Source organism: Cimex lectularius, unplaced genomic scaffold (assembly GCF_000648675.2).
Source record: "Cimex lectularius strain Harlan isolate CLEC.00 unplaced genomic scaffold, Clec_2.1 scaffold458, whole genome shotgun sequence".
In the NCBI taxonomy this organism is placed as follows: domain Eukaryota; kingdom Metazoa; phylum Arthropoda; class Insecta; order Hemiptera; family Cimicidae; genus Cimex; species Cimex lectularius.
This window is the reverse complement of record NW_019393035.1, coordinates 116,951-135,295: the sequence shown is the minus strand read 5'-3', so window position 1 is coordinate 135,295 and position 18,345 is coordinate 116,951. Positions and strand designations below refer to the sequence as shown.

Here is an 18,345-nt window from a genome sequence, read left to right as displayed (position 1 = left end):
ACTCCTTGCTCACAAAAATGGAGTTTTGTGGTGCCATCGTAGCAAACTCCCCACCACACCATTAGGATGATGGCCTCTTTCTACCCTTCCGATTTTTTTCCTGAGCTTCTAGAGAACTTCTAGCATAAACCTTGTCATTTTTACGGTTAAATTTTTCCTCGATGGTAAAATTTTTCTCATCGGTAAAGAAGATGTTTCGATGAACTCCATTGGTGTACCGGGTCAACAATGCCTTGGCTCTTTCGACTCTAATTTTTTTAAAAGATACTGTAAGCCTTTGTCCTGTCATTCTACGGTAAGCACTCATCGAAAGNTATATATATACGAGGAACTACGCCTTCTGCTGGTACATAAAGCGTCTGACACCCCTTGGGATCACAATATGAACGAATCGAAATCTAACAACAGACAATTGTTATACATCCTAAATGTTCAATTTATCACTGATTTTCCTAATTATGTGAAATTGTAAAAATTGGTATAAAATTTGTTATAAAAATGGAAGCCAATTTGTACCCCATGTGACAGCTTCGTAGGTTAAAATCAAAGTAATAAGCTTTTTAAGTCAAGTTGCTTACAATTTCAAGTTGGCTTGTTACCTTTCAACATAGGGGTCATTTCGACTTCTTCTTCGTGTATTGAAGGAGTTCTCGCCATTTGCAAATATCCAGGTGGTGTACTAGGAACTGGCGCTTCAACGCCTTCGGAGACATTTACATAATTCGGTTGGTTGAACATTTGTACATAGTCCGCTTGCTGGTACAGTTTGTTATTTAATTCTTGGTATGGGTTATTTAAAGTCTCGTAGCGCTGTCTGACATTCTCCTGTAGCATGTTTCCTATCCTTTCCGAGCATTCGGTGAACGAAGGCCTCAACGTGGGTTCCTCTCGCCAGCACTCCAGCATTAAATTGTAACTGAAAAATGATTTGAGTATAAGCATGCTTAGCTGAAGTTATTTAAATCTTAACTTACATGTCTATAGTTGCATAAGGAGGCATGTCCATTCTGTACCCCCCTAGTAGTGAGTTGAACAAGTCTCCCCCCATTTGAATTCCTATAATAAAATAATTACATGTTAACACTAAATGCATATAATAAACTATCAAAAACATTTACATGTAGTCAAAAGAAAACCGGACCCTTCTACAAATTCACGGTTTTTGACGGTATCGTTTTCCAGGTCTTCTTCAGACACTTTCATTACTTTCTGGACTTTTACAAGGTATTTCCTTGCACGTTTCTCTCTTTGGTGCTTTGTTTTGCAGTTTCACTGAATACCAGCGAATAGGTTTTAAATAGTAGAAACTGTTGAATGCTTGCTGGTCACTAAAGGGAATGTATATCTCTGGTGTTGAGCTACTCAGAAACATACTTTACGTGTCTGATCATTATCAAGCATAAACAATGATCCAGTGCTTAATAAAGGCATAAAAAGGCACTACATGATCTAGTAGGATATCCACATATCTTAAGGCATTACAGAACCCCCCCCCCCAATGGATTAGTACCAACTTGGTACCTCACAAAAAATATCCAGAACTTGGTAAACCTTCCTCCAAATTCACAAATTTCGTGGTCCGCTTGACCAATTAATATATTACAATTAATTAACGATCTTCGGCTTGATACACCGCTGCTCTACCACTTGAGCTATCGTGACTTCGACCCACTCGGACACCAACTTCCCATCTCAACCGCACCTTTTGAATTTGAGATGGGAAGTTAGTGTCCGAGTGGATCGAAGTCACGATAGCTCAAGTGGTAGAGCAGCAGCGTATCAAGCCGAAGATCGTGGGTTCGAATCCCACTCGTGCCATTGACTTTTTTATCTCAACTAAAAACCTTCCTCCAAATGTTCAACACTAATGACAGTCATTCTCCAGGTCTTCTCCAGACTATTTCACACCCAACTGGACTGTGAAGGGCCACTCCCGTCTTATCGGTGTTTGATATTCCCTTGCAAATCTTAGTCTGTTCTGTGGTTGGAAGGTCTTTCATGGGCCATCTTGATCTAAGGTTTGAATCTGGGTCTTCTTCTTACAGTCGACTCCAACAAATCATTAGGCCTCTTTCAGACAAAAGCAGCTAGTTTACTCAACTAGTCGAACAGACAGGTGTCTGATGTTGAGAACCGCACCTGTACCCCTTCACACACAGTGAACTCATCTGCCCAAGCAGGTGGCCAGAAGTTACAAGTGATACACTTTCTCATCCCTACTGGTCAACTCTAAACAAAAGTCATTTGTCCTTCATACCGATCGCTTATTTGAGTTTCACCATGGAAGGTGTTGCAATTGCAAGTTTCAATGTAGAACGGTTCATTGAAGAAACTCATGGACATGAGGTTAATTGTGAGAAAGTGCCAGTTTCCTGACTATGTAACAATGGATGAACAGGTTTAGACGTCAAATTGATCTCTCATTGGGAAGAGAAGTTAACTTCACAGGTTACCAAGTGTGAAACTAGCCAAGAAAGAGTTCAAACGAGAGTCAACTAGACAACTTAGTTGAATAAACTAAACTGCCTCATCTGAAAGAGGCCTTAGCCTAAAGTTTGGCTACTCGGTCTTCTTCTTACAGTCGACTTTGAGAGATTGATATCCTTCCAATTCCAGCAATCTTAATGCCAGAAGCTGTTGAATTGCACTTCCAGATTGCTTGCATTTTACTAAAATGGTGATTTTTTGGGATGCCCTCAATTTGGTCAGCTCAAGTGACTCTCTGAAAGAGGTTTTCCCTACCCAGGGCTACAAAAAGGCAAAATCTTATTGAAAGGAGCATTGAAATGAACCAAGAAAAAATTGACCCTTCATAGGTAAACAGTCCCCGATGTTTTTTTTTTCTCAAAAAATATCCTGATTTATAGGTGTTGCAATATTTTTGACATGAAGTTTATATTGTAAATTGATCATCTCTGCCACACAAAACAGTTGGAAGCTTGAAAGTTGGTCATTTCTGATTATTTAGTCATCGGGTTCTTCATCCTGTAGACTACATGAAGATTTCACACACAAAAAAAAGAACATGCTGTAGTTTGTAACTATGAATTTGTTCCAAAAAGAGTGTTCCATCAACTTCAATTCAATTGTATTCATTAAAAAAAAATTTCATTAAAATAAACAAACTGTCCTACCAGGATATGGGGTATTCGAGAGTGAAAATATTTCCCACAGAGTTATACCATATGCCCAGATATCAGACTGTGTTGAGAAAATTCGATCTCTGATGGCCTCGATGGACATCCACTTGACTGGCAATTTTGGCTGTGAATGCAAAAAATAATATTACTGAATATTCTACTTTTGTCATTTATAATTTAATCTATTTAGTAAAACGACAACAAATAACTTACATTTCCTGATTTAGTGTAATTTTCTTTATCATACATATTTTTAGCCAAACCAAAATCACATATTTTGACGATGTTATTTTCAGCAAGTAGTATGTTTCTTGCTGCAAGATCCCCATGAAGAACCTGATGTATAAAAATAATTATTAACAACTGATCTCATTAATTTTACTAATAAAGTATTATTAAGGGTATTTTTTGTTAGAATGATTTTTTTAAATTGTTGGTGGTTGTTTTGTGAATTTGGTCAGAACTTCTAGTTTTTAGCCTATCATTTATTCATCAATGTTTTGCGAGATTTTTAAACCTGTTTTTTCAAGGCAGAATGCTAAGAGTAATCCTGTCATACAGGAGGGCTGTCCAACTAACCATTGGTTATCGCAGACGAGGGGTCAGAAACTTTATGCTACTTCTTTCAGACTATTCTGTGTCAAGATTCAAACTCAGAGCTGCTAGCATGGCAAATCAGTCAGATGCCCTAACCATTTGGCCACTACAGTCCCCTGGCATGTGAAGATACTCAACAGGGGGAAAAAATAGTTTACTTAAAATTACTGGCCAATGATTCTGCTTGTCTTCTTTCTAATCTTAGAAAAGGTTCTACTCACATTCCTAGTCCCAAGTAATCATAGCTCAAAGCCATTTCAGCTTCTGGTCTCTCCACCCTTGATGCACAATAATTCCTGGTTGTTCGTGAAATTCTAATCACAAGGAAAAAATACTTGCTAGGGAATCTTCACATATCAAGAAAGAATTTGATCATGCTCAACATGTCCCCAAGTCTGACCTGGCTTGCCAAACTTACTCTGTGTGTTATGGAGAAACTTAAGAGCTATTGTATCCCCCATTCTCTGCCTAAAGCACATCGTTGAGTCCTATTTCATCAAGAAATTTGATTAATAGGCCCGGTTTCAGTGGTTGAAGCTCTTCTATGGTCACATTATACATCCCAAAACATTTCCTCCTGCGGGCTAATGTAGCTCCGCAGTTTGTTAGTAAATGTGTTGGTGTCTCTTCTGCCTCCTTGCAGAATCTGCATGTGTCATCTTGGATTGTTCCAATTTTCTGTGTCCATTTAATCTGCAGTGTCCTGTTAGGATTCGCAGTCTGTTCCTGCTTCCTTTGACACATTCTGTGATTTCTTTCCTACCAAAATTGGTTAGAAGATTCTTGGATTGTCTATGTCCAATGAGTGAATTCCAAAGTTCCCTCATTTTCTTTTTGTCCTTCTGTCTGAGATATTTGTTAGTAATGTGGATTCCTATGCCACAGAAGGGTTCAGGTCCTATCAGCGGTGTGGCAGCTCCTTTCCTTGCAAGGGTGTCCGCTTTCAACTCCCATGTGTCCTGGGACCCAGCAGAGGCTTACTTTATTCTGCATACCTAATATGTTTAGTTTGGTTTTGCAGTTCAGCACCATCCTTGAACTAATGGTATTTGAGCTTAGTGCTTTGATGGCTGCTTGGCTATCTGACATGACAGCTATGTTCTTGTTTTGTACCCTTTACTTAGATTGAATTGGGTACATCTTTTGATTGCATGAATCTCAGCTTGGAAGATACTAGTGTGTTTTCCCATGGGTTCTGAGTATTTGGTTCCAGGTCCAAATACTCCTGCCCCCGTACCTTCTTGTGTTCTAGATCCATCTGTGTACCAGAGGATGGTGCCATTTTTAAAGGTGGTGTTTTCCTCTCGTTCCCATTCTTTTTTGGTACCCAGGTTTATTTGGAAGTTTTGGTTAAATTCAAACATCCTTTTCATGTCTTCTCCTAGAGCCATGAGTATCGGATGGTCTTTCCATAGTTTATTGATATCTCTCCATTTCAGTTTTATTCCAGTTGGAGGTTTCTCTTTGATAAAGTTGATGATGGTTTTCTGCGCTGTCCTTACTACCATGTGATGTAGGGGGATTAATCCTAGTATTTTTTCCATGCTAATTTAGGACATGTTCTCATTGCTCCCGTTATGCAGATGCATGCAAGTCTCGGCATTTTTGTGAGTTCTTTCCTTTTGGTTATTTGTTCTGCTTTATCAGCCCAGGCTATAGCTCCATATCTAAGTTACTATCATGGTGTACATCCATAACAGGGTTTCCGGTCTGCATCCCCAGTTTCTTCCTGCTATTCTTCTGCACACCATCAAAGCTCGTGTCGCCTTCGTGATGGTAGAGCTGATGTGTTTCTTAAATGTTAGTGTTTTATCTAGTGTGATGCCCAGACATTTTTGATTTCTATCACGGTGTTATTGAGTATTATTTCCCTCATGTGATCAAGTTTCCTTTTCCGTGTAAAAGTGACTATAGTTGTTTCGTTGGGATTGATCCCTAAGCCAGCGCTTTTACACCATTCTTCTGTGATTTTTAGTCCCTCTTGGATTATATCACAGAGAGTTTCCTCGAATTTTCCCCTGGCAGTCAGGACTATGTCATCCGCATATCCCTGACATTTTATTCCTGAACGGTCCAGGGTTTCAACTTAAGAGCTTAGTCCCAGTCGAATGGGATTGCATCTGAAGTGGCACATAATATTTACATTTTACAGATGTACAACAAAGCGAGTTTAAAGATCGCCCATTCTCCTGTGGTAGCTAGCAACAGCCAAGAAGCTTACTCCGTACTTCGGAACTTTACGCACGATAGTACAAGATAAATTGGCAGTTCCTTACCACTGTCAATTGGTTCTTAAGTTCATGTAGGAAACCCACATCAAAAACGTGGACCAAAAATGTACTATTTGAAACATCTCGTTAGCAAAACAACCCTTTCATATGAATAGACTGATTTATCTTGTAATTATCCTACCAATTTAGCTTCACATGCCTAGTAACATCCCATTCGCAAAGATTTGGCATTAGAAAGATGCAAACCACAAACATTTATATCTGGTACTTTTTAAACTTTTTTTTTGTTCTTGTTCCTGCTTTTGAAACAAAATATCACCTGAGCAAGTAAAAGCAGTGTTAGCATCCATTTTGCTCACTTTCACACAGAAATCAAATACAAACTGAAAAGTGAGCGCTTCGGTGTAAATGGAAAAACCAGGACAATAGATGAAGTATAAGGAGTTAGCACATGTAGGGCTTTTTCCTACTAAAGTGAGTAAAGTGACTTTTATTAATTACATAATACGTACTTGAGAAAAAGAAAAAAAAATACAGCAGACTCACATTAGTCACACTTTCAGTCATCAACAGTTGAGAACTCCCTAATGAAGAATTGGAACAATTCATCGACCATAGAAGAGGAAGAGAGGATAAAGTAGAAGAAAAACAGGATTGAACAATAGAAAAATTTGGAGAAAGCTTTCAATAAAATTAAAAGTTGAACGACAAAGTCATAGAATATAATCCGATAGTAGAACATAGTGGAACAAGACATAAATGTATCACGAATGCTAACTCAAGCAACAGACTCCCCTACAAAATTTTCAGCAGTTGGAAAACCAGACTACATATAACAATGTTCCTTGTGAAAGCTGAAAGAGCAATCTTTACTGATTCATCACCATCTACTTCTAATTGTGGAATTTTGTTATTGTATTGCACCGTAGTTTTCTTATTGAAACAACTCTGAAATATATGTGCTTAAGTTAAACATAGCATTGATAAGCACACGAATACTGAAAGTATCTGATTGTTATGCAGGTAGGAGAAAATGCTTCGAAGTCTGGAATTCAATGTGTTTTCTATTATCTATGGTTCTTGTTATCTGCAAGGATGCTCGGCACCTATCCTATGCAGATAACTAGAGTCTACAGTATGACATGGATAGTGATCAGGGGAAAATAAAAAAAAATAAGACAAGTGAAGAAAATCCTTTTGAAAGACCCACTACGGTGTCTGTTAAAACAGAAAAAAAAAGGCAAAAACAATAAAACCTATTTGAAAAAAGAAGTAAAATCCCACAAAACATCAGCCAATATATACATATACAGTAGAATAAAAACTAGAAGTTCTCCATTATCAAAATAACCATCAATTATTATTATTTTTAGAGCTACTAAATACCTTTCTAGAAGCTAAATACTCCATTCCTTTTGCTATTTGGTAAGAATAGCAAAGAAGATCGGATGTATATATATTCTTATGTGGTGCTCTTTCTTCACTTTTCTTTACAAGTTCTTCCATTTCTTTATTCAATAAATAACCATCGTCACCTGTAATATGTGATATGCAGAATAACGTTCCAACAAATAAATTTAAATCTTATAAATTATAATTACCTATTGCAGTGTCAACTGTGACAGCAGCAGGATTGTCTGTTCCTTCGACAGTTTGATTAGCACCGTCTGAAGTTATTTGAGTCATGCAGGTGCCGTTGCTTTGAATGTTTGCATCCGTATCTGTTGATGTGGAGAATACAGATCTTGTCTTATAAAACCTGAAATAAAACGGTATAATTATAATAGTTTAATAATCAAGTAGTTATTGAATAATACCTGTGGTAAACGTTCGGGTTTACTTCTCCTTCTCTAAGGTGATTTACAAAAACATTTCTGTTTTTTAGTAGATAATTATGGAGATTTCCATATGGGCAATATTCTACTATTACTAGCAGCTCCTCTGTAAATTTTTTTTAAAAATATAGAGTCAAATATAAGATAATTAACATGAGTACTAACTTTTGTGTAAATTTGCTGTACAAGCACCAAGTAAATTCACAACATTCAAATGTTGCCCAAGGTATGCCATTATTTTCAGTTCTGTGGCAAGTTCTTTAACGTTGTTCCAATCTGAATTCATTTTCACTGCTACAATAGTGCTTTCTTCATTGTCGCGAATACCATGAGCGACTCCTTTCATAACAACACCAAAAGCACCACTTCCTACTTGTTTCCCTATAATGATAAGCATAATTAGATAAACTGCATGATGCAGGAGAATAAATTTGGCATCGTTTTTTACCTATTTGCAAATTGTGTCTCGGAAATTCCCATTTTCTGTCATAAGGCAAAAGGTTCGCCTGCTCGGCAATGCCCAAATCTGGATTCAAACTTTCAGTCTGGCCCTCTAAAAAGCTACTTAAACCTGCTTCTGCCAACTGTTTCCTTAGATCCTATTAAGAAGAAAAAATACCCATCTGCTCAGTACATCATCATCATTAACATAACACTGATAAAAAATTTACCTTTTCTTTTTTTACTCTCTTTAAAAGTAAAACCATTATGAAAAAGAATACCACCGCAATGCATATCAAACATGCCAGGAGAATCCACAGCCAAACTAAGCTTTCTGCTTGCAATTCTAAAACAATATTTTAATATTTTCTTACGGATGGAAAATCACAACGTAACTTGAGAGAAAATACAACTACATAAGCACATTTATTACACACTATATGTTTGATTTCATGAATATATTTTTTTCACGTGCAATCAGATCAGATAAAGTTTGTGAAGAAAGACGAATAAACAACTGAAATAGACAGAAATCAATGAAAATGCTTTTGTACTACAGTGGAGTCTTGATAATCGAAAAATCTGCCTTGTCCGAACACATCTGCAGAACTGCCAAAATTAGGAGAGCCAAGTGGAAAAGACAATCCCCTCAGAAAGGACTTTGTAGTGCCATAACCAAGTGATACCTGAGGGTGATGAAATTGGGAGGAACCCACTAAGTTGCAAGGGAAATGGTTGACAGAAGGCCAAAATCCAGAACAAGAAACTGGAGATTGAAACACCATCCAGAAAGCGGGCCAGAGAGCAATCAATAACCCTAAAGGAACTTAGGCAGAAAAAGAAAGCTAAACCATCCACACTCGCCTAGGTACACTAAAAAACCAAAAGTAGCTTTCCACTAGCTATGCAAGAGTGACAGTCTGCCAGAGGACTACCCACTGGTAGCACTGACATCAGAAAAAGAAGAAGAGTATCTTAGACAAAAAGACAAATTGAAAATAAGGAAACAGTGAATAAGCTAGAACTCACCGATGTGTGTAGCTACAGAACGGGGGATACAATAGCTCTCAAAGGGCGCAGTATATTACACACTTTGGACATTATATCTACATCAAAATCTATTCGAATAAGTACAATCACCAAATTGAAAAACTCTTCGCAAAAATAAATTTTTTCATTTTCCGGTTAAATTTCGATGGTGTATTTTGGCCACATTTCAATCACTATCGCCAATAGTAACCAGTGTAGTGATTCCCAATCAATTTGGGCAGCCTGTCCTCGATATTTTAGTAATTTAAAGCAATTCACCTTCTAGCCATCTTCATGGTGGATTTTTACCAAAATTTTTATTGAAAAGTGAAAATGAGGTGAAGCTGAAATGATAGGCAGACGTAAATGTTCAGAAACAACCAAACTACAAACAACCAGCTTGTTTTTCAACTTGCATATGTATTTCTTAACGGACCAGATAAGGTAAAACAGACCTTTGCCCAACAGCTGGTTTAACAGTATAAGCAAAATCTAAGCAGGTAATACTACACCATAAGGAAGTCCACATTATCAAGGGCAATTGCACTTTAGACCAACTCTTAATACCAAAGGGAAACTCATGAGGGTTATCAATTTCGTCAATGAAAAGACGCACACTGCTCGATATAGAAAAGACACGGCACTGACTGATAAAATACAACTTTACAGCTTACATTACCCGAAGGGTCTCTTTTGAGTCTCCTGAAACCGTACCCTGTCCATACATCAAAAGATCCATGATGGTGTACTCTATGGCTCTGTATTAGGGCCCATGCTGTTTATTATATTCTTAAATTTTACCATACAAAAACTGCGAATCTACGCTGTATACAGATACCTTTGCTTACAACATCCTCGAGACAAAGCACAATAGCTTAACCATGGCAAGAACTACAATAGCTGAAAATGGAAGCTTAAAATAAACCCGATAAAAGCATTAACAATCTTATTTACCGAGTGCAGACCACTACCAACTTGCACTGTTCAATTCACGGGCAGAGCGTACTGCAGGTTTGACTAGAACTCCCAGTTGCCAATTATCAAGCAGTTTAGACAAAGGAAAGGAAGCCATCAGACTTCTTTCCCTTTTTGGCATGTCCAAGATGAACACTTTTAACAAAAAGCTACCTGCCAGACCTATGCTACTTTATGCAGCCCAGACATGGAGCAACATTTGATATCACAGGGATAACAACAAATTCCTAAGGTTTATCACTGACAGCCCAAGGTGGACTAAAGTGCCTTCACTTGCGCCTAAGGGCGAGACTGTAAATAATAGAATCTGAGGTATAAAAAACTGCAGTGTTCTTAATAAATAAGTGCCTGTATTACTTGAACTCCATTGGTGCATAACTTCCTGCCCACTGGAAGTATCCAACATCCTTCAAGAAGCTCAGTCAAAGAAACAATCCTGGTCAAACACCTTCAACTATGATACTAGTGGTATTTTATGATATTAGATACCATAAAAGTTCATGTCAGTTTAAAGGGTTTAATAATTGCCTTTAAAATTAGTTTAATGTTATTTTATTTCGAGAAATAATCTCCATTGACACCTATAACCTTCTCCCAACAAGTTACTAGCTCAGTTATGCCCTTCTCAAGTTTGAGTTCAGGGACTTAAAAAATAAATACAGCTCTTTTTCCAGCTGTTGGCGATTATTGAACTCCCAGTACGCATAATATTATCCATTGCTTAGAAAAGTTAAAGTCAGATGGAGAGAAAGGAGGGTGAGGTAGGAGTTCCCAACCAAGCATTATCACTTCCTTTGTTGTTCTGGCTGTTTGAAGTCTCGCGTTGTCCTGGTGAAAAATTGCACCTTTTTTGTTCCCAGGAGCAGAATGTTTCTAGGCCAGGGTAAGAGATACTCATTGCAGTTGGCTTGAGTAAATTTCTGCAGTGATCTCTGGCTGCATATAGTTCGTAGTGCACAATACCTGCTGTACTACACCAAACACAAAGCATGTTGATGACTATTTGGTTTTTGGCGCCATTAGTATAGGGTAATTTGGTGACAGCTGATGATATGACCTCCTGGTGCACAGGGTCCAGTTTTCGTCGCATGTCACAATCTGGTCGAAAATGTCTATATTTTGTGCCGAGAAAACACTGTTCTACTACTTGAGTGAGACTCCACTGTATAATAAATTCCCATAAAATTTACCAAATCATATTACCAAACAGCTTTGACAATTTTATATAAAAACAACAAAGACAAAAAAGAAAACTTACCAAATGGGAACAAAACCACATGGGTTTCGAAATTTAATGCTGCATGTAATCAAATACGATGATATTTAATTAGCTTTTAATGTAATTATAATATAGGCCACATAAAGAGAAACTATAACTGTAATTTAAATTATCAGAACAAATTTGGAAAATACATAAAATTTTCATATCATTGATTTCATGTTATTAGGGTTCAGGGTTAAATACTAAACGCAATTACCAAATAAGTAGTCAAGTCCAGAGCCATTTAGGATTGCATTGGGGCATAAGTATCAGATGTTGGGGGCAAGAAAATTGCCCTTGCCTGGGTTTGAGGTCCTACACCGAGGGGCAATAAGGAGGCCGATGAATTGACTAAGGAATTTTTAGTTGAGATAAAAAAGTCAATGGCACGAGCAGGATTCGAACCCACAACCTTCGGCTTGATACACCGCTGCTCTACCACTTGAGCTATCGTGACCTCGATCCACTCGGACACCAACTTCCCATCTCAACCACACCTTTAGAATTTTCCCTCCTTTTTGCCATTTTTCAAATGTCGTGTAATCAATTGGCGACAAATGAAATGGCCACGGAGAGCTTTAGTGAAGGATACTTCATTTCAAACTTATTAAATTGATTAGTTTCGTGGTCCGCTTGACCAATTAATATCATACAATTAATTAAGGTTTTTAGTTGAGATAAAAAAATCAATGGCACGAGCGGGATTCGAACACATGATCTTCGGCTTGATACGCTGCTGCGAAAGGAAAATGGCAAAAAGGAGGGATAATTCTAAAGGTGTGGTTGAGATGGGAAGTTGGTGTCCGAGTGGATCGAGGTCACGATAGCTCAAATGGTAGAGCAGCGGCGTATCAAGCCGAAGATTGTGGGTTCGAATCCCGCTCGTGCCATTGACTTTTTTTATCTCAACTAAAAACCTTAATTAATTGTATGATATTAATTGGTCAAGCAGACCACGAAACTAGTGAATTGACAAAGAAAAGTTTGATTCAAGACACCAATCAGCCCTGAACTCTTTTCCTGAGCAAAATTGCTATGTAAACCTTAACATGAGTTAAAGTAAATATGTTAGAGTAAATAATAAAGATCTATAATAATGTTAAATGTAATTATGGCTTATAAAGAAGTAAGTTTATAAATAATTTTGAACTTCTTTAATTTTTTAATTTATTTTTTTATGTTAAGATGTATAACTGATGGGTCACCAAGCTGGAAGGTATAGAAATAGTCGAAATTCTGTAATAAATAACAAAAAGGGGGAACTTAAGGGAAGTTCTCGCTCAATCAAGCTGAGAGGGGCATAAATTTGTGGCCTTATACTTGAGGATCATTGACTCTCAGGGAACCCTGCAGTGTTGCAGTATTAGGCAGGTGATCAGGGGCCATGACTGACCTTTGAAGAAGGGTGTTGACCTTCTGGCTGCAGAAATTCGCTTTTCCTCCGTTCCCTTTTGGGGGCCGATATAAAAGGAGAAGATTGGGAAATCAAATCAGTAAGGAGTCAGGAAACCAAAAGACCAGAGGCTGAAGGATGTGGACATTGGTGTTAACGAGTGTCGTCATGGGTAAATGAATCTTGTGAGTTAGAGTGGTGGGTTTTGTATTTTTAAAACAGTATCTTCTACATGTAAATGTTCTTGCCTCACTTATAGCCCATCAGATAATGGATTACAAATATGTCTTCCATTCAATGGTAATGAATTCCAGGACAGAGGATGTAAAAACTTCATTAAAGAAACCAATGGCAGAATGTATGACTGCTGACTGGACACTTTCGAATCCTTAGGCAGTGTAAACTTGGAGCAGAAAAAGTAAGCCTGTGCCAGGACCGGAGTTAGAAGGAGCAAAAAATGACTTCTGAGGAAAAGCCTGAGGCCTGAAGGAGTCCTTAACAAAACTTTGGGATCTGGTAAAAAGTCGTAAGCTTAACAAAGACCTCTGGACAATGATGGAGATTGCACAATAGACCAATATTTGTCACGTGATGGTTGTAAAGAGGCAGACTCCTTTTAACCTTTAGAGTTAGGGACAGTTTAGATTAGGTTAGGTTAGATTAGAGTTAGTGACGGTTTAAATCACATATTCAATGTTTTTCCATTAACTGAATAAAATATAAACAATTTTTATCCATTTCACATTTCAGTACGTATTCGTGTAAACATTTATATAGAAATATACGTAAATTAAAATTTGACACTGACCTACAGTTAGTTTGAATTTTGCTTGTACAGTACCAAGTTTATTCCCTCCGATGCATGTGTACACTCCTGAATCGTTTTGTTTAACAAAAGATATCTTTAATGTTCTATTGTTGCGAAGTAAATGGAGGGACGAACTGTTGTGGTCAATGCGGCTTTTGTTCTATTAAAAAACATTAAATATTAATAAACAATTTTAAGATAATTAGGAAAAAGGTTTTCGAGTACTTTAAACCAATATATGATTGGTTGTGGCACACCAACAATCGAGCAGTTCCACACTGATTCATCGCCAATTCGAAGTCGGTATTTGGTAAAATTCTTTTCATTGCCAGTAAAGTATGGAGCCACACCATCTGCAAATGAAAAAGAAAACTGAAAATTAAATGAGAAAGTGTTTGACCATGCGAGAACAAAGGAAACTAAATTCTTACCGACAACATCAACATACAAACTTGTCACGTTTTCCTTTTTATTCACAAAATCAATAGCTTGACAAGAGTACAATCCAGAAAAATCATTTGTCAGCCTATCAATTTTCAGTACAGATCTATGAGAGAATGCTGATGATACAGGATTTGATATTACTATTTCTAAAAGTAAAAAAAAGAAAAAAAAAAGTGAAAATTACAAATGAAATTATAACAATTAAAAATAATATAAAAATATAGTTTACCAGAATTATTTGATAATAATTTTGGTTCATTGTCAACTGAAGTTTGAAAGTACCAATTGAATTTATCGTGATACTTATATGCAGCAGCGCCACAAGTTAACGACAAACTTTCGTTTGTAAGTAATGGAAGGGTAGGCTTTAAAATTGCAAAGCCTCTTGGGATATCTACAAGATTATAAAAGGATTAATTTTATATCTTAGTTACATTGAATTGAAGCTCTAAAGCCACAAGAGTAGATGTTTATCAGTTTAATGTATGACTTGGAGACCAACAATCAGCACCAATTTTAAAATTTTTAAGACAATTTCATTTAAAAAAAAAACATAGAATGCAGAAAAACTGCATAGAAGGGCTCATTCATAATTTGCTTAAAACTACTGTAGTATACATGATTTCTGTTTATTCTTAGTATAAAGCAGTATAAAGTAATGAAGGTTGAGATGAAAATTAAGTGTCACGAGTGGGACACAAACCTGTATCTTGATCCACCATTTGACACACAGGAGTGGTAGGACTACTAACCGGTCACTGGTATATGAGAAAACATCTACACAACATGGGTATATACAGCGATGATCCCATTTGCAGATTATGTAATGAGGAGGAGGAAACAGCCACTCATATCATCTTCGAATGCGAAGCAACAGCTCAATGGAGGTTTAACCTAACGTACGGAAAAAACAGGGAATCAAATTGCAGGAGCAACAGTCAATGACCTGATACTTCTAAGAAGAAGGATTGAGTTTATTGACTGAACTAAGGAACTAGGAAGGTACAATAAGCCAGAAGGCTGCAGTGCCTGGGGAATACAAACCCAGCTTCCTAGTATCCTTTTCCACCGTACCATACTCCACCATTTGAGCTATCAAGACTTCACAATTCCTGAGACATCAACTCCTCATCCCAACTGAATATTGTTAAATTTTCCCCTTTGCATTATATTAAAAAAACTGGTTAAGATAATTAATAAATAACTAATAAGAATACTTGTAATTTGTTATGGTTGTTCCTACATCAATAATGCTTCCCCTAAGCTCGTTAATAACATCATTGAACAGCTATATGATGCCACTGTTTGAAAATTGGTGTAAAAAATTAATAGTAGTCGCTTAAAATGCCGGAGTACTGATTCAATGTCGTGACACTAATTTTTCATTTAAACCTTCTTTGCATTATATTAAAAACTCGTTAAACTATAAAATAACTTTTAACAATAATTCTTAGTATAGTCAAAATATGTGGTGAATTTAACTTCCGTTCCCTTCCTTTTTTTTTTTTTTTTTGTGTGTGTTCTTGGGCATTCTTGAGGATAAACTTTTTTGTACAGTTTCTAATGTGCCAAAACGGTTTAATCTAACTCTCTACTGTATTGGGAATAGATACGATTCTGCTGGGAAAAGTGGAAATTTGCACCAGGCGGAATTAAGGGTACATCCAAAGCATTGCGTTAGTTCAAGGAAATTGGTGCAAAGTTTTGGAACATATGATCAATTAATTTACTATCAACTAAAATGACAAATAAAGAAATTGATTCTTCTTGACGATTTCATTTTTCTTCAAAATAATGTTTGAAAATGGTTTATTTTTTGTAATAACTTGAGAACAGTTTCTCCATATTGAAAACCATTTGCATCGTTAAATTCAGCATCAAAAAACCTTTCATAGAATGTACATTGATGAGGAGCTATTGGACATAATTAAACTCCTATTCATTCCCCGCTGTTCTGGAGAGTTAGATCAAAACTTTTTGGCTAACGAGAATCTAGTCAAAAAATAAAACGTATTCTGGGTTTTTCACAAAAACGTCCTAATAAAAAATTAAGAACTGGGATCACAAGTTAAGCTCACCTTGTACGATATAAATAAATTAGCAAAAAATTTATTTAAATTTACATACCAGTAATATTGATAATGACTCTGCTGTGATGACATCCTAAATAGTTGCAAGCAGTACAGTTTATTTTCCCGACCTCTTTAGCGTGAAATTTTGAAGTATAATAACAATGGAAATCTGAAGGACAATTTTTGTTTAACTAAACAAAAGAAAACATCGTTCACTACAATATTTATCGATTGTACACAAAAAATTCTAATTTACAGTTAGTTGGGTTATGTTTCCTTGTGGACTTGTATCGCATATTTGATAGTCTTCGCAGTATTGAAATGTCGCAGTCACTTTAGCCCTTGGGTAAGAACTGACTGAGCAAATTATTAAGCCATGATCGTTAAGGTTAAATTCAGTTTTACTCAGGGACAGTTCTACAACTGGTTCACCTACATTGAAGATACAAATTTTAATTAAGAGGAAAGGAAACTTTATTTTTTCAACTTACCCTCAACCAAAACAGTTACTTCTAGGGTTTTATACAGAGTTCCACTATTAGCAACTAACTTGTAAACTCCATTATCAACGACTGATATACCCTTTATAGTTACATTAGTACCGAATGGTGTTTTTATGACTTCAAACTTTGATGTTGTAGTCAAAATTTCATCTTTTGGGCTGAACCTGAAAATTTAAATTAATCATTGCATGAGGATGAATATAAAAATGGTGCCCATACGAAATGCAAAATTGTAAAATGCACTTAACACTTGTAAAATTGTGATTTCTCAGGGTGACGAACCTGGAATTTGTTCATTATTGATCATTTTGCTTATACTTCCCAGGTCTGTCAAATTTATTTTGCTATCTTCTGTTGTCTTTCAAGACACCGACAAACAAAGATACCACCCCTCATGATTTTATAAAAGAGAATTTCACAGAATGATAGAATATGGTGAAATGTATCTGATAGACCGACCAAGGATCGACACACCAAAATAATTGGTAATGACCAAATTTAAAGGCCAGCATTCCTACTGAATTCTGTCAAGTGGCAATTTTTTTAAAGTACATTTTTACAAAAATTTACCAGTTGAATGCAGCTGGAGGATGCGCATCGATTTTAACATACCAGGTCGCCACAGAACTACCAGGTTTAACATAAATTGTTGAGTTTCCATTAAGTATTTTCAAATCCAAATAGTTTACATCGTGTTCTGTAAAATACAAGAATGTGTGTGAACTGTTAATAATCATCATAAAATAATTTGATTGTACCTAAAACCTGAAGAGTATAATTAGCTGATACTTCGTTTTCGAGTTGGTCTCTAACAAAGCACACGTATGTGCCTTCGTCCGATTTTGAGGTCCTATTAATAGTTAATGTCGAGTATCCAGTTTTTGTCATTACATTCCCATCTTTGTCATATACTGGATGAACGCTGTCTTCAATATTCCAGTTGTCCTAAAATTTAAAAATAGTTTTAAAATAGTCACAATTACACAACGGGAACACGACAATTTACATACAACATCTTTTATATGGTCATTATTTTCACTGTTTATCTCCCAAAACATTCGAATCATGACTGTCACATCTACTTCAACAGAGCATTTCAATACAACTTTATCCCCAACGATAACGTTGCTCTTCTCTTGGTTTCCGTTCAATTCTATGGTCGGAGTGGGAATATCTGATATACCTAGAAGCCGAAATTGTCATAGTAGTCGATTGTAGACGAGTTGCATGCAAAATATTTTTCAAATATATCCAAATGGAGGCTATGTCTTTCAAAATTGGTAAAATTCCATGCGACAGCTACAGCAAGCAATATAACAATACATATACAAGCAATAAAAGGAAAACATTCATACATATTGTAGAGAACTAAAACAATTTATTTGGAAAGAAAAGTAAACAGAAAAATTGTAAAAAGAATGCAATAACCTTAATATGAACTTGTATATGTAAATTAATTTTTAAAACATTAAACATTACATATTTTTAAAACAACAAACATTAAACTGAAATACAGAAAGAAACAGGAAAATTCACATCCTTGATTGAGGCATTAATCAATATAAGATATCATTTTTTTCCATTACTATGTTTCATTATTTCATTATGCTATTGAA

At 36.3% G+C, this 18,345-nt stretch overlaps 1 protein-coding gene across 4 annotated transcripts in view; it reads right to left on the bottom strand.

Annotated features, from left to right (window-relative positions):
* Positions 1–330: 330 nt before the first annotated feature.
* Positions 331–18,345, bottom strand: part of LOC106670705 (vascular endothelial growth factor receptor 1) — an 85,993-nt gene continuing 67,978 nt past the window's right edge. For all 4 annotated transcript variants that reach the window (XM_014401260.2, XM_014401261.2, XM_024229844.1 and 1 more), the window contains 20 exons: positions 17,740–17,912; positions 17,488–17,674; positions 17,300–17,426; positions 16,718–16,893; positions 16,483–16,658; positions 16,282–16,417; positions 14,384–14,548; positions 14,142–14,300; positions 13,936–14,063; positions 13,711–13,870; positions 8,475–8,590; positions 8,252–8,402; positions 7,969–8,184; positions 7,786–7,909; positions 7,570–7,727; positions 7,355–7,503; positions 3,354–3,476; positions 3,135–3,264; positions 975–1,056; positions 331–916 (listed from right to left, as the gene is read on the bottom strand). In XM_014401260.2, the coding sequence (XP_014256746.1) occupies positions 583–916; positions 975–1,056; positions 3,135–3,264; positions 3,354–3,476; positions 7,355–7,503; positions 7,570–7,727; positions 7,786–7,909; positions 7,969–8,184; positions 8,252–8,402; positions 8,475–8,590; positions 13,711–13,870; positions 13,936–14,063; positions 14,142–14,300; positions 14,384–14,548; positions 16,282–16,417; positions 16,483–16,658; positions 16,718–16,893; positions 17,300–17,426; positions 17,488–17,674; positions 17,740–17,912 (3,170 nt within the window). In that variant the 3' untranslated portion in view covers positions 331–582. The remainder of the gene's footprint in view (positions 917–974; positions 1,057–3,134; positions 3,265–3,353; positions 3,477–7,354; positions 7,504–7,569; positions 7,728–7,785; positions 7,910–7,968; positions 8,185–8,251; positions 8,403–8,474; positions 8,591–13,710; positions 13,871–13,935; positions 14,064–14,141; positions 14,301–14,383; positions 14,549–16,281; positions 16,418–16,482; positions 16,659–16,717; positions 16,894–17,299; positions 17,427–17,487; positions 17,675–17,739; positions 17,913–18,345) is intronic.